Raw genomic sequence first — 22,008 nt, 5'->3', positions numbered from 1 at the left:
ATAAAGGTATCCCTTAAATAAACATCCCAAAACTATTACATTTTGATATTCTAACCATGTTACCGAGTTTAAGTTACGAGTCCGAAATTAAATGTATCGGATGTCAAATAACCTCAGAGAATGATCCATATTTTCATGTTTTATTTATCGTTTGTTTCAAGCGGAGTCATGTCTACCGACATGTCAGCATTGTTATTGCAGTTATCAATTAGCTTTGATTGAATGTCAACTCATTTTCTAGTTACATTTGGTGAATATATAACCGAACTATTAAATTTATAGATTACGCAAATACCTCGAGCAATTTACGAATGTCCAAGTTTGTAACATTGAGCACAATGAGGTAGAAATTTCAAACTGCACCGGTGGATGGCGGCATAATCATTTCAAACAACGTGGTAGGTTAAAAGAGCGATAAAAAAACTTAATATATTTTGACGACCCGTACAAAATTTTTGTTGATCTAATACTTGACACCAATTTGACTTTATACATAAGTTATCTAACTTTAGTCATTGAACCCTGTGTTGTCTGTGAGCCTGAGAAGGCATCTTGCTTTATACTCCTTTACCCGAAGATGGTTCGTCGTATTACGCAGATAATTTAAATATACTTCGAAAGAGAAGCATGAAAAGAACACCTTCTTTTCTCATAGGACACTTGCTGTAGTAAAAGGTCGTTCATATTTTATTAAGCGTCGATATTTACCTCGCGCAGACTAAATAATAATAATAATAATATTTGCTTCGCGCAAATCCATTGGCGTCACCTATTTTCGACGGTAGCCTAATGTCGTGTCGCGCAGGCTTGATAGGAACAAAGGTTAGGTTGATTTGGAACATGCGAAATGTTATTAAGATGTCACCTTTATAATTGCTTAAAATATGATATTATTTCCCAGGTACGTTAAGCAAAATATAAACTATGATAAAATATAGAGGTCGGCAAATTTGATGATTTTTTTCTTAAAAAGTTTATGAGTTTAAGTTCTAAGATGACAGTTAAGCCTGCATCAACTTCAGCATTATGTATTTGAGAGTGCAAACCTGAAGAATGCCTTGTTCATAATTGTATTATAGGATATTAGTTTAAATAAGACCCACCTAAATCTAATTATGTATTTTGTATAGATCCTTTCAAAGGAAGAAACCCCATTTCAGCCAGTGCATATAGATTTCCAAACCATGTGCTGTTCTGTTATCAACACTGTACACCATGCAATGTAGATCATTTTCAGATACTATTTTTAGTTGGCCAAACCTATCCCAGAGCCGCATCCGGTATGGTCATACGCATTTGACATACGGCAACTCAAGTGACCTACACTTCTTACATGAATAGAACATTAGATCGCCGCAGATAGTAGTAAACAATACTATGCCAGCCCACAAGTATAAGAATTTAACTACGTTTTCATCAAGTATTTTTAACAATAAATGATTATCTATTGCTTTATGTTACTGCATCGTGACTCATGTTAACTCTGCCTCCACTCCCCCCCCCCCAAGACTGTATGGTAATGAATAATCCGAAAATAAACTTGTCGAATTATCAGCAAACAATGAACACCAAAGGCAGCATGTCACATATTAAGCAGATTCCTCAAAGATTTGCCATTTAGTTAATAAATTAAATGGAAATGAATGTGAATCCGAAAACTGCTTATGATACATTGGACTGGCTAAGGAATTTACTCTGTCTCTCTCTCACTCTCTCTCTCCTCAGTTTGCTAACTCCTTGAACAAATATGGATAATAATGATGAGCTATCCTGCGATACATTTGCAATGGCCAGTTGCTTCAGTACTATCAGCTGTGTGTAACTTGTGTGGCTTCTCGGATTGGAGTCGGGATCTGATTACGTTGGCATTGATAATGCTGTGTTCACCTGTATGTATCCATCCACTATGAAATTAATTATATGCAACAAAGAGATTTGTAAGTCCTCATGTTTTCATGAGTATATAGTCTTGAAGAGTCATCTAAATACACGTAGATTTGTACAATTTGTAATTCTGGTCACATAGCAAAATCGTCCACCCACCTCTTTCCTTTCAGAAATGGATAATCCAACTTTGTTAGTCCTATCCAGAACCGTGGACAGGGTAGGACAAATTCCAGAGCACCACAACGGTCAGGGGGTCTACTGTTGTTTCAATTTGTGATTCACTGGGGCCTACTGGATAATTTTTCCTATGGCCCACAAATCCTGTCCACTGTTCTGGTCATCTCTGATGCTTTTTGTATTCGTATCTACTTTTCTGTTTTAGGCAGATTACTGAACTATTCACTCATGATTTTTAAACACACTGTTTTTGTGAAAGGTGTGCAGATGTCAAACCTTTACAAATTTGTTTGAAACTTTCTTCACAAACATACACTATGTTAATGACAATCGCTGAAACGTTGCCCTATGTTGATTGCACATGCGTTAAATATTGGAGTGGAAAAGCCCAAATTCGACTTCCTAAAAAAGGTCTATAATCAGCATGTATGTTGTGGCATTTATGGTACCTCAGCACAATAGTACTAAATTGTGCCAACTAAAGGTAAAGTTGGAAATTGCACAAAACTTTATGAAAAACAGATTCTCCACCTTGACACTTGGCTTATCTCAAATAATCTATCTACCAGGACAAGTTTTCAAGCACGGTTGTCAGCTGCATCGTCCAGGTCATGAGATGGTAAAGGATTCAGAGTGGAGAATCTTTAATGGTTGGTAGAGTAGGAAATGTGTTATCCATGCTGCCCACTCTGAGTACAGTATCAGACTGGCTCATCTTCCTGTTTGAAGAGAGATAATCTTTGGTTTCTTCTGTTAAGAGATATAGGGCAGCCCTGTCCAGCTTGTTTAAGTACTCAAAGGCCCTCCTGCCAAATATGTCTTTCCTACTAGACTGTTTTTAAAATTAGGGTAGGTAGGTATTAAGAAAAAAGATTGTATAAATTGTACTAAGTACTTCAAATACTTGGCTAAAGCAGCTCAGTGAGATGCACAAATCAGTTTAAATCAATTTAGCCCCCACCCCCATTGTGTTTCCAATTGCAGTGGTATTGAAATTAGGGTAGATATGTACATTTTTTTTAACATTACGATATATTGTATTTATTAGTATATGGAGTGTACTAAGCACTTCAGGTACTGTAAGAAATCAGTTGAATTGTAAGCACAAATCAGTTTCAGGATTATTTTTTTAAACCCTGGCATGTATGAGTGCTAGGGTCAGCAATGAAAAATGGGAATGGCCAGCCAAATGGAAACACAAGTATTCTTTTTTAGCCTAATGGGAGTTGATCGTGCTGACAATGCTTAATTTTTTGTCTCTTCAGTTTAAAAATGATTGACAGTCCAAGACTTGAGCTTTTGATGTAGTTTTGTTTTTTATGCAGATTCTCTTTGTGTTTTCCAGTGACATCATTGACTGAGGAATAATGGAGATATCTGATAGTAACTTACAAACCTTGTCTCAGTTTTTGACCCAAACTTTGTCTTCTGACCCAGCAGTGAGGAAACCAGGTATACCCAGATTTTTTGTCAATAACTGAATTTATAATGTGAAGTAATTATAGTTCAACAAAATCTTGCTTGTTTTTATTTTGTTTTAGCTTTTTCAATAAATTATTGCATCTTATCATTAAAATGAACAAGAGCAAAATCAGACTGCAAACAGTGTGACACTTTTTACTTTCGGCATTATTAATATGGAATTTATATACAGCTTTTATTATTTTTAGCTGAAGCATTTCTGGAATCAGTTGAAGGGAATCAAAACTACCCTCTTTTACTTCTGAACCTGTTGGACAAAACTGATGTTGGACTTCATATCAGAGTATCATCAGCTATTACGTTCAAGAACTATGTCAAAAGGAACTGGAGAAAGGTACACATAATATCACTTTTGTTGCAAGGATTGGGATTTCTCAGCAGATTAGTCAAATTGTCCTTCAGTATATGACTGATTCATAGCTCAAGCAGCGTCTGTAGTTTATGCTAATAATTTGACTAAAACTGCATATTTTTAAACACGTTTTTTAATTGTATTCTGATGATGAAAAATAATTTAATATTAAGTGTTTGGTCCAAAACTATCAGTGTCTGCCACAAGTAGTCCCCATTTTTGTTGTTGTTATGATGCAGTTGATCAATCTAAAATATGATGTTAGGTCAAGTTTTATACACATTTAAAATGGTAGTACTTGCTAACTGGAAGAATACTCACGCAAACAGCTATAAAATAAAACACACCTGAAGTTAGTCTTTTTCGCTAAACCATTTGACACATTAAAAATAGCGTGATTATTGTTTTGATGACTAAGAATCAGTTTAAGAGTGTAAGTTTGTTTTGTGTAAAATCTACCTTGGGACTTCCCCTTCTCCCCCCCGCCCCAAGTTGTCTTTCAAGGCAGAAAGTCTCTCCTGGGTTGGTGCAAAAGGATCAGTTTCCAAGAAATTCAGCACTTTCTAAGAAGGAAAAACAAGCACAATCACTGTACATATACTGTATTCTTTACACATGATTGTTGTTAAAATATGTTGGCGTTCATCTGAGAATAATTCAATTTAAAGATTACAGCTGTCATAAAACACGAATCACATATTTGAAGATCACATTGTTATCTTTTGTCCAAAATCAAGTTCATCTTTTACCTGACCAGAATCATTGATTTTGATTTTGATTTTGTAAACAACCTCTTTATCTCAGTTGGGTGTAGAACATTGGAAATTCCCAATGAAATGCTGGGTCTTCCTGTTTACTACATTTTATATTGTAGTTTGAATAACAGACTTTATAATTATAGCTAAGATTTTATCTTTTAAACATTAAGAGCCTTACAGAATTAATTTTTCCATTTGTAATGTGTTTTTTTTATAGAGAATATTAATTATGATCTGAGGTCAAGTAGAGGACTGTATATTCTTGCTTTTCTAGAAATTATTCATTTGTAATGTAAGATCTGAGCAGAATCAGTTGTTTTATTGTGTGTCCAGTGTTTCATTTGGACTGGAATTTATTTATTCAGATTATTTAATTCAAGGTATTCTTCTCAGGAAATGCAAAGTATTCAAAAATGACATTCGTGGAAATAGAGACATGGATTTTATAGTGAAATTCAAATAAGGATATATTCTTGAATTGTATTATTGTGATTCAGCAAGAGAGTCCTCACTACAACACAGGCCATCACAGGCACATCAACACTTCCAGTGTTGGATTTATTGTGGAATACCACTAAAGTTGATTCAGAACTTTAATCATTAGAATTTGTGAGAAAAATTCTAGGATTATTTGGAATATAATTTGCAACAATATGAGTTCTTTTTACATTGTCCACTTTGTATTCTAGGGATATTAATTATTATTAATTATTTGTTGAATTTTACAAAACATTTTGGTTTTCGCTCTTTTCTATTACTTAGTTTAAGACCATGGAGTTGTAATAACTTGTATTAGTATATGAAGTGCAAAAATGAACTAAGGTAATATTGTTAGAATTTTTCTCTTTTTTTCATTGGAGGTTGTGTCAGTGTTGTAAATAATGACTGTGTAGTTTTGATCAGGCTTTGGTATATATAATAACTCTTCCAAAAACAAAATAAACTTAAATGTCAGGCTTAATTCACTTATGACATAAAAGGATTAATGTCATAAACAAAGGTTGTAACCATCTGCATCAAGATGAATAGTGAGTTTTAATCACTGTAATATTAAAAAAGAAATGATGCAGCCTTTATATAGTGACAGTCAAATCTGGAAAATGATTCTGACTTACTAATATGAAAGACAAAGACTTCCTTCAAGCCAGGCTAGGTGGAATATCTCCAAAGACAAACAGTGTATTTGACCGATTCCTTGAATCCCTTTAAAAGATTTCTCAGTATGACATTATTGGTATTGTGTAGATTTGCACAGAAAATAAGGAAGCAATACAAACTGTTGAACTGACTAGCATCCATGAGTATTCCTTTTGAAGAATGGTTAAATATAATGGTATTCACGTGACTTTGGCACTACTATAATAGTGAGTGACTTGTACTTTCAGGTTTTCAGTTTGTAGGAAATGACACTACATTCATGACCTGTAAAGTTGGATAACCCAGCAGCCAGTCAAATATTTTTAATTAAATAGAACAGTCTTTACTCCTTCAGCATGGTTATAAAGTATTAAATGAAAGTCAACAGCGTTTGTCTCTGTTTTTGATATGGTCATTCACAGCAGTACTATTTAGAATAATCTGCACTTTGCATTCATTACCATTCATGGTTTAAAAAAAAAATGTTAGTGGTGTTGATCTGTTTTTGCATGTGGATGTTTATAACTGTGTCAGAATGCATGTATATTGTGGTTGCTGGTTATGTTCAGCAGGTGGTCTCATAACATTGTTTATGTAATAAAAATTCCTATGCTTAATGATTGTGGTTGTAAATGACAGTTGGTTGCTCATAGCAGAGGTCACTGAAGAAAGGTATTCACACAATACCCATCAAATACCGCCCCCCACCACAAAGTAGATAGCATTTTACCTGATTCATTAAATTGTTTTCTAGAGCTATGTGGTTATGGATCCTTTTTATAAATAATGTGAAATATGATATATGGTTTACCTGAAAATTAGCTAAACAGTTTGAAAACGGAGTGATATACATATGATACATAGTATGTACATAAAGTTTTACCTGCTTAGATGCATGTTAGCGCATTTGTAAGTACTCAGTACCAGTAGCCTGTGTCATGACCAGGTAGCACACACAATTTTTTTGACTTAAATGCAAGTTTTGAAAAGTTGTAACACTGTGACAATTTTCAATGAAGACTATATCCCGATTACCCAGCATGTATCTGGGAATCTCGCAGATGTAAAGCATCGTTATAGATATAGACAGACATTAGTTAACACTTTATAATCATGCTATTTACTCAAACTCTCAGTAAAATAAAGAATGTCTGTTATGATGCTTCAGTTCCCAAAGATTCCCTGGTACTTTCCTGGTATTTTAGGCATAGTCACAACCAACGATATATTTTTTAAAAATGGTACAAACTTGTATCAAAGAAGTTTAAAATCTGTATACTGTCTTAGTTACAATGCAGGGTCAGGGGCATTTTTAGGGTGGTAAAGTCCGATCAGAGGGCACCCTCTTCAGAAGACACAACATTTTTTTATGAACTACACTGGTGCATTCCAGATAATATTTGCACAGCAAGTGCAAAATGGGATAAATGATGCCCAAAATGCATATGTGGAATCTTTGCATAGTTAAAAGAGGGCAATCCCCAAAGAATGCAGAGAAAACCCTAGAGAGGAGAGGGAGCCACCTTAGGAGGGTAGACAGACTACATGTATTAATGACTAGTTGCTCTTTGCCTGTCTGGTGCTGACTGGATTAACCTGAGAATGGCAATGATGGCAAACATGTTCAAGTCATAAGCTAAAAAGAAAAGAATTTATGTAATTTAAGATGGGCTTAAATTGCAACTTATGCTTAAAAAGAATCAATCCAATTGGTGGAAGAAAATTACTTTTTTGCCAAACATCTGACATCCCACAAAAAAAATCCACCACAGAAACTATAACAAATATAAAACAAATACATTCCCTTAATGACCTATTGTCCAAATTAAGGAGTGACTGTGCTGTTTCAGGTGGATGAAGTTGAAGACAAGATTCATATAAATGACAGAAACACGGTCAAGCATCTGATTGTTGGACTCATGTTGAAAAGTCCAGAACAGATTCAAAAACAGGTACCAGCCATTTAGTATTTGAAGTGTTTATAAAGTCATTTAATATCAGTAATGCTAGTTTTGTATAATTAGCTTTGATTGAATGTAATCATATAAAGAACAATTTGTTTAGATTCAGAGGCATTTATTTCATAATTAACACCCTTTTTGTTTGGGTAGAGATTGTCCATGGAAGATAAATATTGTCTTGATGTTTTCAGAACTGAAATGAATAACCATGTATTCAAACAAGAATACTTTTTTGTGAATTCCATATATACTCACATATGAGTTGAGTCAAACTGCAAGCAATAAAGATCCTTATCTGCTGCAGTATAATGTGCCTGCAGATCAGGGTTCATATTGTTTGTTCAGCTGATTACTCCTTACAAAATAAACAGACCCAGATCTGCCAGTGCATTTTGTGACCACAGATCTGGGTCTGTGTTGTTTGCTGTTGGACATGTCTTATAAGTGAATATATATGATATTTTCATAGACAAACTGCATTTGAACATTTGTTTACCTAGTGACATAGGCAGTATTTTGTAAAAGAAACAAAGGGAAATGTAAACTATGCAATTATGAATTAACCAATAATGGAGCAATATCAAACCTGCTAAATCATGAGAAATTCAGACTCCCTTTCACCTGTAATTATAATGTCAAAATTCTGAAAAGTCACATTGCACACAAAATAGTCTCTTCTCATTGTGGTTGTCATTGAAAGGAGAACATTTTAGAGAAAGTTGATAAAGAACATGGTACAGAACGGAGGTCATATTAAACTCAGTCAATGCATTAGAATATAATTAAATTGGTCACGTCTTTGATTATCATTATAAGCAAATCACTTAACAGCTGTTTTTAGATAGACCCTACTTTTAACGGATGAGTTGAGAATTGCTGCTCTTCTTTAACTTAACTCCATCTTAAGCACTAAAGGAATGTTTTTGTTAACACTGAGTTTGAAGATAATAGAGAAAATAACAGCTACATACATTATATTTTTAGCCTCATTTTCCTTTCCTCCGCCGCCAATGTTTTCAATGTTATTTAAATATAACTAGACTGACATGACCAGGTTGTTTTCAGTCTGGCCTCGATGGGGTCGAGCTGTCGGTGTGTCATTAAAAACTAATGCTGAAGAAAGAAAGGATGGATACGATATCTTTATTAACACTGATAAATATTTTAACAGGAAAATTTGGTATTTGTTTCAATTGTTGATGTTTTTTCCTTAAACTTCAAAAGCAGGATATGCACTCTAGATTTAAAATATACGGTTTACTTTGGTAGAGGTTGCCAAAAAATTTTATAATAACTCACTGCTGTGGTCAAAAAATATTTTTTAATAAAACGGGTTTTGGCAGTGGAATGGTAGAGCTAGTAACATAATAGCTGAAGTTAGAGCAGCTCAGGGACCATCAGCAGCCAAGCTTTAATTTTTGTTAACAGCAGCATGTGCCTGCAGGTCAAGGTGTATCTTGTTTGTTCAAATGATTTGTCCAAACAAACAGCATCAGACCCAGACCTGCTGGTGCATTATGCGGTGGCAGATCTGGGTCTGCACAGCTAGCAGTTTGAGTTGCAGGGTATATATGGAAATGTACTCAAACAAGTATGTTGATATCCCTTGGAAATGAGGAAGAACTCCCTTGATTTTGGATTAGACTTGGGCAAAGGCAGGTGCCTTTTGATTTGATGGTCAAGGATTCTGGTGTCAGGTTTCCTGTAGCTGTTAATTGGTAACTATCTGCACTTATGTAGGTGAACCAAACGCCTAGTCCATTTGGGAATCAAAATGTCAAACATAAAGCTCACTGGGGTTTAGATTTTGATTTATATTGAGTTTTCATTATATAACTGTCATCAGACATAATAAATTCACTTCACTTGGATATAGTCAGTTTGCAGCTGATTTGACGGTGCAAGAGTCAAGGTCACTCTAGCTAAAATGTTTGTTTGTAAAGTTAGCACCCTGGTGATTTTGGGTCAGAAGGGCAGAGATCAAGGTCATTATAGCTAAAATTGTAATATTTGTTTCTGCATAATTAGTTAAGTTTCCTACAGTAATTTTTCATCAAACTTTCTTAGATGGGCTTCTCTTTAGGAAGATGCTAAACCATGATCATTTAGATAGGCAAATAATCAAAGGCTACGGTATTTGTAACAATGGCAGATGTTAAGAGATATTTAGCCATTTTTATGGATGCTCCTGTTGATCTTTTTACTCTGATGTCTATGACAATGCTGCAGAATGCAAGATGGAGAGCCCATGATCTTGTTTGAGTATTGCTAATATTTTGGTATTTTTTAAAACTTTCAATCTGTACTATATTATAATAAAGCCATGATTCTGCTTAAGCGCCATTGAACCTGTACATGCAAAAGTACCGTATTTGTCATATATACATGTATATTGGGAACCATAGGTACATTATGTTGTAGAGTTGTCAATTGGCCATTGTTAACATTTGATTCTCCTGTCCATGATTTTGAAATGGTTGAAGAGATTTTTGTGAAACTTTGCAGTTTTATATCTGGACAAAATGGCATGATATATACCATAGTCACTCACAAGATCAATGCAGTGGAAAACAATTCTTTGTCTTGCATCCTTGTTTATAGTATACCATTTGAACCACCTTACTTAATTTAATGAAACTTGTAAATTATAGATCATGTATCAACGTTGTGTCACATGACAGTGTATGCCTTCCTGCCTTTTGGTGATGGTTACAGCAAGAAAGTGCGACACTGACTTGTGAATAACTTTTAAACAATGGAAGATGTTTTAATGAAGTTTTAACCAGTTATATATTACAACTAAATGGTATGTCACATACCATAGCCATGTCCCCTGTCTCAAGGTCAAGGGTCATTGCAAGGGAAAATACAAATCAGTGATCACTTTCTATGTACAGGCATAACTTTTGGACTAGTGAAGATATTGGATGACGTAAGTCTTAGTCATTAACTTATATCCAGACTTTCACTTTTAACCCCATAAAATATTTCAGTGAAACTTTTGAGCCAGGTGCACACTTCATCATACAAGTCAAGTCTCCAAGGTCATTGTCATTAGCTGGGAGAAAGTCATGAAACTGGTGGATCATGTGCTTTTTTGCAGTTCTACTCTTCACATAAGTAGAAAAGAACAATGTGTGACCCATCGATTATGGGGCCACCAGGATCATACTCAAGCTGGATAGAAGATGGGCGAAATTATTTCCTTCCTTGAACAAAAACATTGATCTTCAAGCACCTGCTGCATTACCAGAAAGGGAGATTTTGATTTGCTGCTATCCATCCATTTGTCCTTATTTAAGAATAAGAGTTAAATAACAACAAAATTTTACTTAAATTTTCAGGTAGTTACACCAGTTTTACAATTTATATATATTGAAACGTTTTTGAGGTTTGCTAGGCATATTTGTATTAATGTGTCGATCTGATTTGATTTTTAGGTTATATCCTCAATTTTTAAAAATTTTTTTTTACAGATTTATGAAGTTTTGAAACTTTACAAGAAAGTTTGTTTAACACAATTTTTGCAACAAAAAACCCCCACATCAGCTAGATCAGCATAGTGTACATGAATTTCCTGGGTATATTTTCAATCCGTTGTAGCAGTTTTATCAAATAATTCTAGTATTTCTGGGGACTTGGAATTTTTGGGTCTGAAGTGGAGGCGTACAAGTTTGTAAAAATAATTCTATTAAAATGGCGTCTGTTGCTGATTTTTGTCCCGTATTTCAGCTAAGCGATGCAATAAGCATAATAGGAAGAGAAGACTTTCCCAAAGACTGGCCAGATTTGATATCGGAAATGGTCAGCAAATTCCAAACAGGAGACTTTCACATCATTAATGGTGTCCTGAGAACAGCACACTCACTGTTCAAAAGGTTAGTATCGTGCTTCTGTTTTTTTTTAACTAAAGCCTGTTGTTGCATTGAAGGAAAACATTTTGAAAATATTTATTTAATGTCCCTATTAATGCTTTACAGCGTGGAACAGTAATATTGGTATTTGATGTAAGGACTATCCTTGGAATCAAACTGTATATATAGACTAAATATGCAAACAAGACTAGATACTTGAAATCAAGAAATGTTCATGAGGTAAGGTTTTATGCAGTGAAACCTCAAGACCAAAAACCTGTAAATTGAAATCACCTTGAAACTGAAATAATGTGTAACAAAAAAGACAGCATAATTTGTGTTTTTTTAGTGTATTTATCTGATGGTAAGCACATGATTGATGAAAAGCCTACTCAGGTTTATAAGTTATTTGCAAATATCTATTAATGATATACTTGTCTGATAATAAATCCACCACTTACGTTTTGACAAATTTGTTAGGTCGCGATCCTGTCTTGAAGATGCTGAACTGCCATTAAATGATATTCCATTACTGAAAATTAAAAACTTTAGCTTCAAAAGCAAATTCCTTTGATTGACTGCCAAACAGAATTTGAAATTTTTTTTGATAGAAAGCACCTGGTATGAAGGACTTTAAAATTTGTCCTAATAATGTAGACCATCATCAAATATGGCCACTGTTACTATAAATAGAAAAACCTTAAAATAAACTTATTCTAAAAAGCCGCTTAACAGAATTGAACCAAATTTGGCAGCAAGCATTTTGGTATGAAGGGCTTAAGCTGGTTTTAAATTATGGCTCTGCAGTTTTATGTGGCAGCTGTTATTAAAAATAGAACATTTTAAAAATGACTTCTCCAAAACTGCTAGACAGGATATGTCCCAAAAAACCTAATAGATAGGATATGGCCAAAAATTCTTCAGGATGTAACCTGGTATGAAGTGTTTTCAACTTGGTTACAGCTGTTGCTAATCCATAATCCAGTGGCTGCTATTTCTATAAATAGAAAAACCCTGGACAACATTTTTAAACTTTGACCAAATTTAACTGAAACTCACATAGCTTGAAATGGACTCACCTAGCTTGAAATGGTGCCAATCTGCTATCAAATATTGCTGCTGTTACTAAAATTGAAAACATTTAAACAACTTGATCTCAAAAACTAGACATCAGAATTTGACCAACACTAGCAAAATGCATTTTGGTATTGAAGCTTTTCAGTGTTGGATAAATGATGCTGATGAGTCATCAGATATGGATAACAAAACAGAAGAAACCTTGAAACGGTTGTTTTCGTAATATACAGTCAGCAGCATTGGAAGAAACTTCCTTATTAAACAGCCATATGACCCAGATTTCTTAACAGCTACCCTTGCATTTGGTTATCAGACATTGGCATGTCTGCTGCAGATTGTGTGTGATTGCCTGATATGGACAAAATACTATTAACTGTTTATAGTAGTGCATGGTAATGGCAAAAGTTACTGAATCACTTGTCAGATCAGGTGAGCAATCTCAGGCATGTTTTACAGTATATTTTTCAATATAAGACCAGGGGGCCAGCTTAATAAACTTGTCAGAAAGTGGGATTATTATCAGACAGTGATATCATTTTTGGAGATACTTGCCAACAGTATTTTGGGGTGAAACTTCCTAGATATTGATGGTATAAGTTTTAGTAATATCTACTATGGAGGTGTTGTGCATCTGTTGTTGGGTTGAGCTTTTGTTTTTGATAAAAGAGTGACACATTCTTTGGATCCATATACAATTTAGATTTTTTCTTAACAGGTAAGTGATGTAGTTAAAACAGATCATCTTTGTATATTATCAGTACTAGCTACTACTATTAGCATTACCCAACGAAACAATTTGTCCAGTTTTCTTTCACTTTTTGAAGTAATTTCACAAGGACAGCATGCCATACCTTCTGAGCATCATATTAGTGGGTCCTTGTTGCGTCCCAAAAGAGAAGTCCATAAATTAAGTTTTTACAAGATGGTCTGAAATGCACTTTCTATTAATACCTTATTTGTTTCATTAGCCTTCTTTAAATAAAGATGAATAATTGTATCAGCACTTTACTGGATTGGTCTTGTTCTTTCATCTTTGTCCTCATGTATTGATTAGTTGGTTCATACTGGAATCTTCATGTACACTAGTAAAGAAGGAATAATCATGTTTGTTGGTCTATTTAATTTGGATAGTAGACGATAACACATATTTATCATCTAGGACCATGAGGGGTTGGAACAAATGTTTACAAAAAGATGAAAAATGAACAGGCAGATAGGTCTATTGGCTTCAAGCAATAGTTTATGTTTTGTAATGTCCTAGCAGTTCTAGCCATGTAAGAGACGAAAAGCATAAGGTAACATTTTTCTTACAAACTTTCACTATAAATTTAATTGTTTGTTTCAGATATCGGCATGAATTCAAATCGCAAGAACTTTGGGCTGAAATTAAATTTGTTTTAGATAACTTTGCTGCACCATTTACAGAACTCTTTTGTGTAAGTAATATTTGTGGTTTATTTTCTACTTTGAAGTTTGAGTGGAAACACAAATTTAAATTATATTTTCTTCCTTATCCTGTGATGTTCCTGGAGTAACTTATTGGTATGATGTCTAGTTTGATTCTGCAGGCATGTATTTTAAATGTTATGGTTACAAGATCACAACATTTATTTTATCTTATCTTACAGGTCACAACTTAACACAGTACTCTCTGTTTAGATGCTATCATGAAAAGCATATTAACGTACAAGCAAATGAATGAGATTTTAAATTTTTGTGTGCCTGTGATATCCATAAAGCCCCATTTTGCCTGCCCTTTTCCAAAGTGTTGTCCATAAGGCCGTTTTGTGCCTGTAATATCCATAAGGTCTTTAGATTATGACCAAATGGTTAACTGTCCAGTTAACATTGTTTTTTAATGAAGATATCAGTACATATCACTCATTTGTACATTGGCCAGTTAACATTATTCTTTAATGATTATGTCAGTATGTACATTGGTCAGTTAACATTATTATTTAATGATTATGTCAGTATGTACACTGGCCAGGTAACATTGTTCTTTAATGAAGATATCAGTACATATCACTCATTTGTACACTGGCCAGTTAACATTGTTCTTTGATGAAGATATCGGCACATATCATTCATTTGTACACTGGCCAGTTAACATTGTTCTTTGATGAAGATATTGGTACATATCATTCATTTGTACACTGACTAGTCAACATTGTAGTTTAATGATTATGTCAGTATGTACATGGTCAATTAAGATTATTCATTAATGCAGATATCAGTGCATATCAATTGTATATATGTATATATGGGACAGTTAACATTGTCCTTGAAAGTAGGCTGCATTGTTGTACATGGACATTGACTTCAGAATAAAACCATTTAAGTTGTAGGGGTTGAGGAGTTTGCTGTTACAGTCATACTTGCTACTCATTTTTTGCTGTGCATTAGTACAAAGCCATAATTAGCATGTTCATTTGTGAACAGCTGATAGATTTACTCTGATTGGACATTGATTGATGCAAGTTTATTGTTGTTATGCAATACACATTCTGACAATATGTGAATGTACAAAGGTGAAACAAGTTTGTTGTAAATATTACATTTTACCATTTTCCACAATTTTCTGCTTGTGTGAAATAAAACTTGATATTGCTTCTTTTTATGAGACACTTGTTTTCCAAACTTTTTTCTGTTTAAAACGAATTCTGGCATTCTACATGCTTACTTGATAGACACAAACAGATGATGTTTACAGATGTACACATGACAGACTTATATCAAACAAGTTCTTTCCCAAGGCTGGGTTTGTATTTATTACAGACATCTAGTCCAGCAATTTTAAAATGTACTCTTCAAATAGAATTTTCAACATAATGAGGTTTAGAGGTTCACTTAATTGCGTTGAATAGCCAAGGGACCTGCAGACAAAAGATACCCACTTCACCCGCTGCAGTTTTGTCAGGTCATAGAAATGTACATGGTTTTGAATGCAGAAAGCACAAATTAGCTTTGAAACAAACAAAGTTTTTTAGCTTTTTATCAGTTTTGTGTGTATGGTAAAGATTCTTGCTGGGATGTTTGATACTGAAATTTTGGTATTCAATATAGAAATATATAACTAACATAATGGAACACCATATCATTATGTTCAGTTAAATGAATGTAATGTAAATATTGTTACAACTCTTAAGTTATTAAACTAAGTGGGGCCTCGAGTGGCCGAGTGGTCTAAAGTGCTCTCCGTCACTAATCACTGCCATCTCACCTCTGTCTATGTGGGTTCGAGTCTTGGGCTTGGTCAGTGTAGATATGTGAGAAAGCTTGCTGGTAGCTTCTCGTTCTTCGGTGGTTGTTTCCGGGGTTTTCCCGGGTTCTTCCTCCACCATTAATACTGGCCGCCATGTATAGCCTATCTTGTGCTGAAAAATGGCGTTGAACCCCATAACAACAACAACAAATTAAACTAAGTAACAGAAATGAGTGAAAAACCTAGCAGGTTTGTAACATTCAACAAATAATTTTTTCCCCATGTATACAAAGTGAAAAATTGAAAATAACTTAGAGTATAGTGAATGAAGTAATAAATAATCCTAAAGGTTCTATCAGAAGTCCAAAAGTATCGTTCAGAATGAGTTAGTGATGTTTTCAGAGTGAATGAAGTCCACTATATTGTGCTGCTGTGCCAGTAGTCTGGAATAGTTTGATGTGCTAACAGTCTTGACGTATCACAGTGATTTAATCCAAATTGTCTTTAATTGAGTTCACAGTGATTCCAGTAATGTAGTTATTTATGAGCACCTTGTAATTGCAGTGAATAACAGACATAAATAAATGCTCTCAACTGAATAATTGAACACAACTAAATGACTCCACAACAGCTGATGTTTGAGAAAGGAATAACTATCTCAGGTAAACATACCTGATATAAAAAAACTTAGAACCAGACTGAGGGTCAGATAATCCTGTCTAGATCATTCTATCATGTTAACAAGATCAGATTTTTTAACCATCAGGAATTAGGTCACCTAGTTTTCCAATGGGGGGGACCCATGAACTGAACTCAGATCCCATCAAATTCATCAAATTGATTTTTTTAAATACACTTTCCAAGGTTAAAAGGTCACCAACATATGTTTACTCCAATTAAAAGTGCAACCCACTATCTTGAAGCTGTGGGGGGTGTAAAATTGACCCTAACAATTTATAATCATAAATATTAATACACACAATATAGATATAAATGACAATATACAGAGTAGTTTTGTGGCTCGTACCCATCTTTTTTCTTTTGGCAAAAAGAAATGGACTTAATACTTTCATTTCCATTCATATATTCATGCCTCCATCTGTCACACTGTCTCCTCTCTGTCAGATTATTGGATGAAAGTTGGTATGTTTATGCAGTACTTATGAAGGTGTGTCACATAACAAGTTATGCCCCAGAAATGTGTTTCCTATTGCACTGTTTTTTAAATTAGAGTAGGTAGGTAAGTTTTCTTTTTTACCCTTGGGAGAAAAAGTGCTATGGTCCGCAACCAAATACAGGGACAGTCTGCTGACCATAAACACTTTTTGTATGGCCTTAGGGATTATATCTTACTGGTCAAGGTAAGTTTTATGGTTTTAATTTTCATAAAACTGCTCTTTATCTTAAAAGCTGTTTGTGTTGCAGTAATTAACCATAAACACTTTTTGTATGGCCTTAGGGATTATATCTTACCGGTCAAGGTAAGTTTTATGGTTTTAATTTTCATAAAACTGCTCTTTATCTTAAAAGCTGTTTGTGTTGCAGTAATTAACCATGGTACAATTCTGTTTCTCAATTTAATGGCATCTCTTGTATTACAGTCAAATGCCTTTTTAAATACAGCCATAACAGTTGGTTATTTTCCATATCTGTCATCCCATCCATAGACCGCTCTGGTGGCCTGGTGGTTAGGGCATCTGCCTCAGATGTGGTAGGTTGCGGGTTTGAGCACCAGCTGAGTCATACCAAAGATTTATAAAAATGGTACTTGCATCTTCCTTGCTTGGCACTCAGCATTAAGAGGTTAGTACTAGGTCTGGTTGGCCTGGTGTGAGGATAATGTGATTGGGTGGGACATGATGCTACATGTTTGTGGCATGATGCCCCAGTGTTAGAACATCAGTATAAAGAGTCATACTGCAGACATCATAGCGATATGACTGAAAAATTATTAAAGCTATGTTAAAAGTCCAAATCACACACACACACATCCCATCCATATGTCCATGTGTTCATCTTGAGACCATTTAAGCATTGTAGTATAGAGGGATGTTGATTTGCTCTACAGCACTGTCACAAGTACCACATTCCAATTTCAAATTGCACACGTGTCCAAGGACAAATTTCACTGAATTTGCTTGTTAATTCAAAACTCGATTATCTATCACTTTGACAAAATGCAGTATATGGAATGATTTCTAATAGTTCATTTAAATATAAACCCATTTATCCCATGTCAAGTTTAGTGAATAATCTTCATGGTAAAAATGAGTATCAGATAATTTAAATTTATTTTGTTTTGCTTTGGCAGGCCACAATGGAGTTAGCCAAGACTCATGCCAATGAGCCTTCAGCTCTTAAGGTGATTTTCAGCTCCATCTTGCTGGAGTGCAAAATTTTCTACAGTCTTAACTTCCAGGTAAGTGGATAAACTGACCCTTTAGTATGTGTCTTTTTTTTCTTCTTGCAATCTATGTGACAAAATCAGACAGACATCTGCTGTTCAGGGTAATTGTGTGATAGTTCTTATAATTATGGAAGTAATTTTGGCTGAAAATGTTTTGAGAAGAAATATTTTTTTCATGATGCAGTGATCAATTTGGGCAACTCTTGCAACATTTGTGCATTAAAATTAATTAAGGCCGTTAAAAATTATGGTGAAATTGTACATAGAAACAAAGGATGTCATGGTAGATTTCCTTAAATGGAGACCCAAAGATCTCCTCAAAAAGTTTTCTTTTCACTGCATGTTATGTGTATTTTAACAGTAATACAATGCTGCTATTGCATTACTTCCATTTTTGAGGACGTTAAGTCTCCCGTTAAAGCCAGTGTTCATTTAGTAATTTGTGTTTGGAGGCCTAAGAATTGAAAAGAACATAATTCCAATCTGACCTCTTGGCATATTGAACACATTTCCTGTTTTTCCTTGGACTGATCCTGTGAGTTCATGTGTCAGGATGCTGTAATAAATTTAACCTTTTTTGTTGTTGTTATTGTTAAACATATTTTTAGTCAGTATTGCCCATTTGGTCCTGATATTTTGCTTCTCTCCTTGCATAATTATTTTCTTACATTTTTATTGTAAATTTGAAGTTTTTGCATCTTCCTCAGTGTGATGTTGCTTCTGTTTATTGTTCCTAATCATAGTACCAGTGTAAAGGCTAGGACTCTTGTTTTGTTTCTAGTTTTGGTTGACTTTTGTATTTTCTCTTTCCATGACATGAATATGAGGCATAAGAAAGCCCTTTGGGATATGCGTCCCACCTTCGTTTGTGTTTGGCAGGCATGTGCAAACTATGGCCAGCAACCTGGTTATATCTGCTTATTTTTATCACAGGGTGAGACTTCAAAAATTGCTTATTTGGTCAGTGCCTGAGGCTGTAGGATGTTCCAAACAGGACGTATCTGGTGTATGGGTTCTGCACACAGAATTGGTGTCAGATTAAATGCTTTTGGTCAGGTGATGTTTGCATCAAGTTATCTCACTTATTGGAAAAAGAAGGAAGGCCCCTGTTTCTCGTCATCTCATGATGATTATCCCCCCCCCCGCACATGATGGAGCAAGAGCCATTTCTATGGTTTGGAGATTGCCAAAAGACCATGGATCCCTGTTAGTGCTGGTGAGGGATAGATCCTTGGCCCTTCCCAAAGTAGTGTAAAGATTTGAGAGTAGGTATGCTTTTCTGACAGGGATAAGCAGTGCCCACTGAAGGAGAATGAGTGCATATTCCTCCACCACATATACTGGCTGCAATGTACAGACTGCCATGTGCTGAAAAATGTTTGAAACCTGCAAAATAAGACCCTCAGGCTTCCCCCTTTTGGAATCTGGTACATCCCAAGTGGGGATGTTAGCTGCGACTGGGCTGGTATCCTGGTCAGAATATTCAGGGACTTCAGGCTTAAGGCCTTCACTCTAGTGATGATAGTCTTTAATGCCAATTTCTTTTTGCCTTCAGTCTTTTTAAGGAGGAATCATTGTCTCCAAGTGTGCAGAAAGGCTCTTCATTGGTCTCATCACAAATGTGTCATATATTGTTTTAGAATTTGAGGGACCAGCAACACTGGTCCCTAGCATTGACTTCAGGCCCATCAAACCTGCTGAGAAGTGCAGCCATCTTGTTTGATCAATGGGACCTCCTCCCAAATTTGTCTATCAGACTTATGAGCAGACCCAGTTCATAAGACCCATCTTTTGCTAGATGAGGTAGTCGTGATGAAGGTAAGAGAGCCTTTACTTGTGTCCTTTTCAGCTCTTGCTCCTGTCAAACTGGAAATCTCCCCACCCCACCAGATCGCTACCACCAGATTGGCTAGGAAGATTGGTACCAGTTTGTTACTGGAATCCTGATTCACATCCTAAACTGTAGTCCTTTCTGTGTAGATATGCACGAGTTTCAGGATTGAGTTGTGTAGCTAGAGCTTGAAGGGTTAGTCATTCAGAGAAGCGACAGCTCTTCATATAAACTACTCAGAATTGTGGGCAGTGTTTCTAGCCATCCAGGGGTACTTGAACCACACAAGGTGTGATTGCGTTATGGTTGCCTTTGAGAACACATTAGTAGCAGCTTCCTTATGCATCAAGGAGGTACACATGCTCTTTGTCATTGCTTGGAAGTCTAGAAGATTTTTCAGTGTGTAGTTTTGGAGAGGTCTCTCCAGAAATGGCTATGTGATCCTCAAGGAATGATCCCTGCATCATGCAGTCATAGAAGCACTTTTTCAGAATGGTAAGGGTGTGGAATTGGTCGATTTGTACGCTATGAGATTGATCAGCAAGCTACTTATATGTGAGTGCCAGATCAGAGAGCCTGGGTAAACACTTTCAGTCAAAAGGAGGCTCATTAATACATCTGGCAAGTCAGTAATCTCCATGTCTCAGCTGATCTTGGTAACCCCCCTCCCCATCTACTCCTGCCATTATGTATATTTGATTTTTATTTGTTAGTCACCCCCTCCCATGTTTTGTATAATTGTATTTTGGATTTGACAATTTCCAAAATCAAGTTCACTGTGTACTTGACTAGGCAGGTTGATGTTGTTTCGATTTTGTAAACAGATAATACATAGTTGATATGCCTCTAATAGTGTGGGTTAAATATTATCAAAATAAAGATAAACATCTTTATTTGGGACTGGGTCTAGGATATTGGAATTCCCCCATGGCGAAACCTGTTATGCCTGACGTTTCACATACTATTCTTTACAATTTACAATTTTAGTAACAGATTTTATCTGTTTACAACTCAATTTTCTGTGTGTTATTTTTTTATAATAATTTTGTTTACTTAAAAATTATTCATTCTTGCAATGACATCAGAAGCAGAATAGTTTGTACTGTTGTGTTATGATTTTGATTTGCATGGAATTATTTATTCATATTTCGTTCTCTGGAAGTACAAAGTGCTCAGCAATATTCATGGACAGAAACATTAATTTGGAATTACAGTGCAACCCCGCTATAATGCGAATTTGGATATAACGCGGTTGTGGCCTGGCTTCTGAAATTTCTTTACAAAGTACATGAAACAGTGTATTAAAAAAATGTATTATCATTATGGGGAAGAGATAGCATATGAATTTGAATTTAATATGATCGTGGCGTGGTTCCTGAAATTTTAAATACATGTGAATTTTTTATTTTTTTTTTAGGTACGGGAAATAGTGTGTAAAACGTTTATTATCATGGTTCCTGAAATTTTAAATAATGTACGTGTATTTTTCTTGTACCCAGGAAAATACTTTTTTTAAAGGTACGAGAAATAGTGTGTAAAACATTTATTAGCATTTTGGGAAGAGTTCGAGTATGAATTTGAATATAATATGATTGTGGCTTGGTTTCTGAAATTTAACAATTTCACCAGGTTCTTGAAGTGTTATGCCAAAATAAACATTGGAAATGTTGCTTGTTACTAATCATGAGTAGAGCCAGTAAGTCGTCTTTGTGACTGTCTTCAATTAATTCTGTATACAGTCGTTCCTCAAACAATAGCCGACATGTGTTTCTTCTTTAACTGTGTACACAAACAAGCAACAGCCAATGCAGTGGTTGATAAAATATTATCACAATATAACAAACATCAAAAAGCCACCAACATGTTTGCTGGGCTTGGCT

At 35.0% G+C, this 22,008-nt stretch overlaps 1 protein-coding gene across 3 annotated transcripts in view; it reads left to right on the top strand.

Annotated features, from left to right (window-relative positions):
* Nucleotides 1–304: 304 nt before the first annotated feature.
* The window catches only part of LOC149808066 (exportin-2-like), a 78,109-nt gene continuing 56,405 nt past the window's right edge, over nucleotides 305–22,008 (top strand). Inside the window, exons 1-8 of one of the 3 annotated variants that reach the window (XM_089973257.1) lie at nucleotides 354–398; nucleotides 1,726–1,889; nucleotides 3,410–3,516; nucleotides 3,735–3,880; nucleotides 7,644–7,745; nucleotides 11,487–11,632; nucleotides 14,031–14,121; nucleotides 18,202–18,309. In XM_089973257.1, coding sequence (XP_089829383.1) covers nucleotides 3,432–3,516; nucleotides 3,735–3,880; nucleotides 7,644–7,745; nucleotides 11,487–11,632; nucleotides 14,031–14,121; nucleotides 18,202–18,309 — 678 coding nt within the window. In that variant the 5' untranslated portion in view covers nucleotides 354–398; nucleotides 1,726–1,889; nucleotides 3,410–3,431. Of the gene's footprint in view, nucleotides 399–1,725; nucleotides 1,890–1,913; nucleotides 1,938–3,409; nucleotides 3,517–3,734; nucleotides 3,881–7,643; nucleotides 7,746–11,486; nucleotides 11,633–14,030; nucleotides 14,122–18,201; nucleotides 18,310–22,008 lie in introns of those variants that run through there. The other 2 variants (XM_089973248.1, XM_089973251.1) reach the window with 2 other exon arrangements.

The sequence above is a fragment of the Sinohyriopsis cumingii genome, chromosome 1 (assembly GCF_028554795.1).
Source record: "Sinohyriopsis cumingii isolate HCF-2022 chromosome 1, ASM2855479v2, whole genome shotgun sequence".
NCBI lineage: Eukaryota > Metazoa > Mollusca > Bivalvia > Unionida > Unionidae > Sinohyriopsis > Sinohyriopsis cumingii.
Note: the sequence above shows the minus strand (reverse complement) of the source record. Positions and strands in the feature narration are given on the sequence as shown.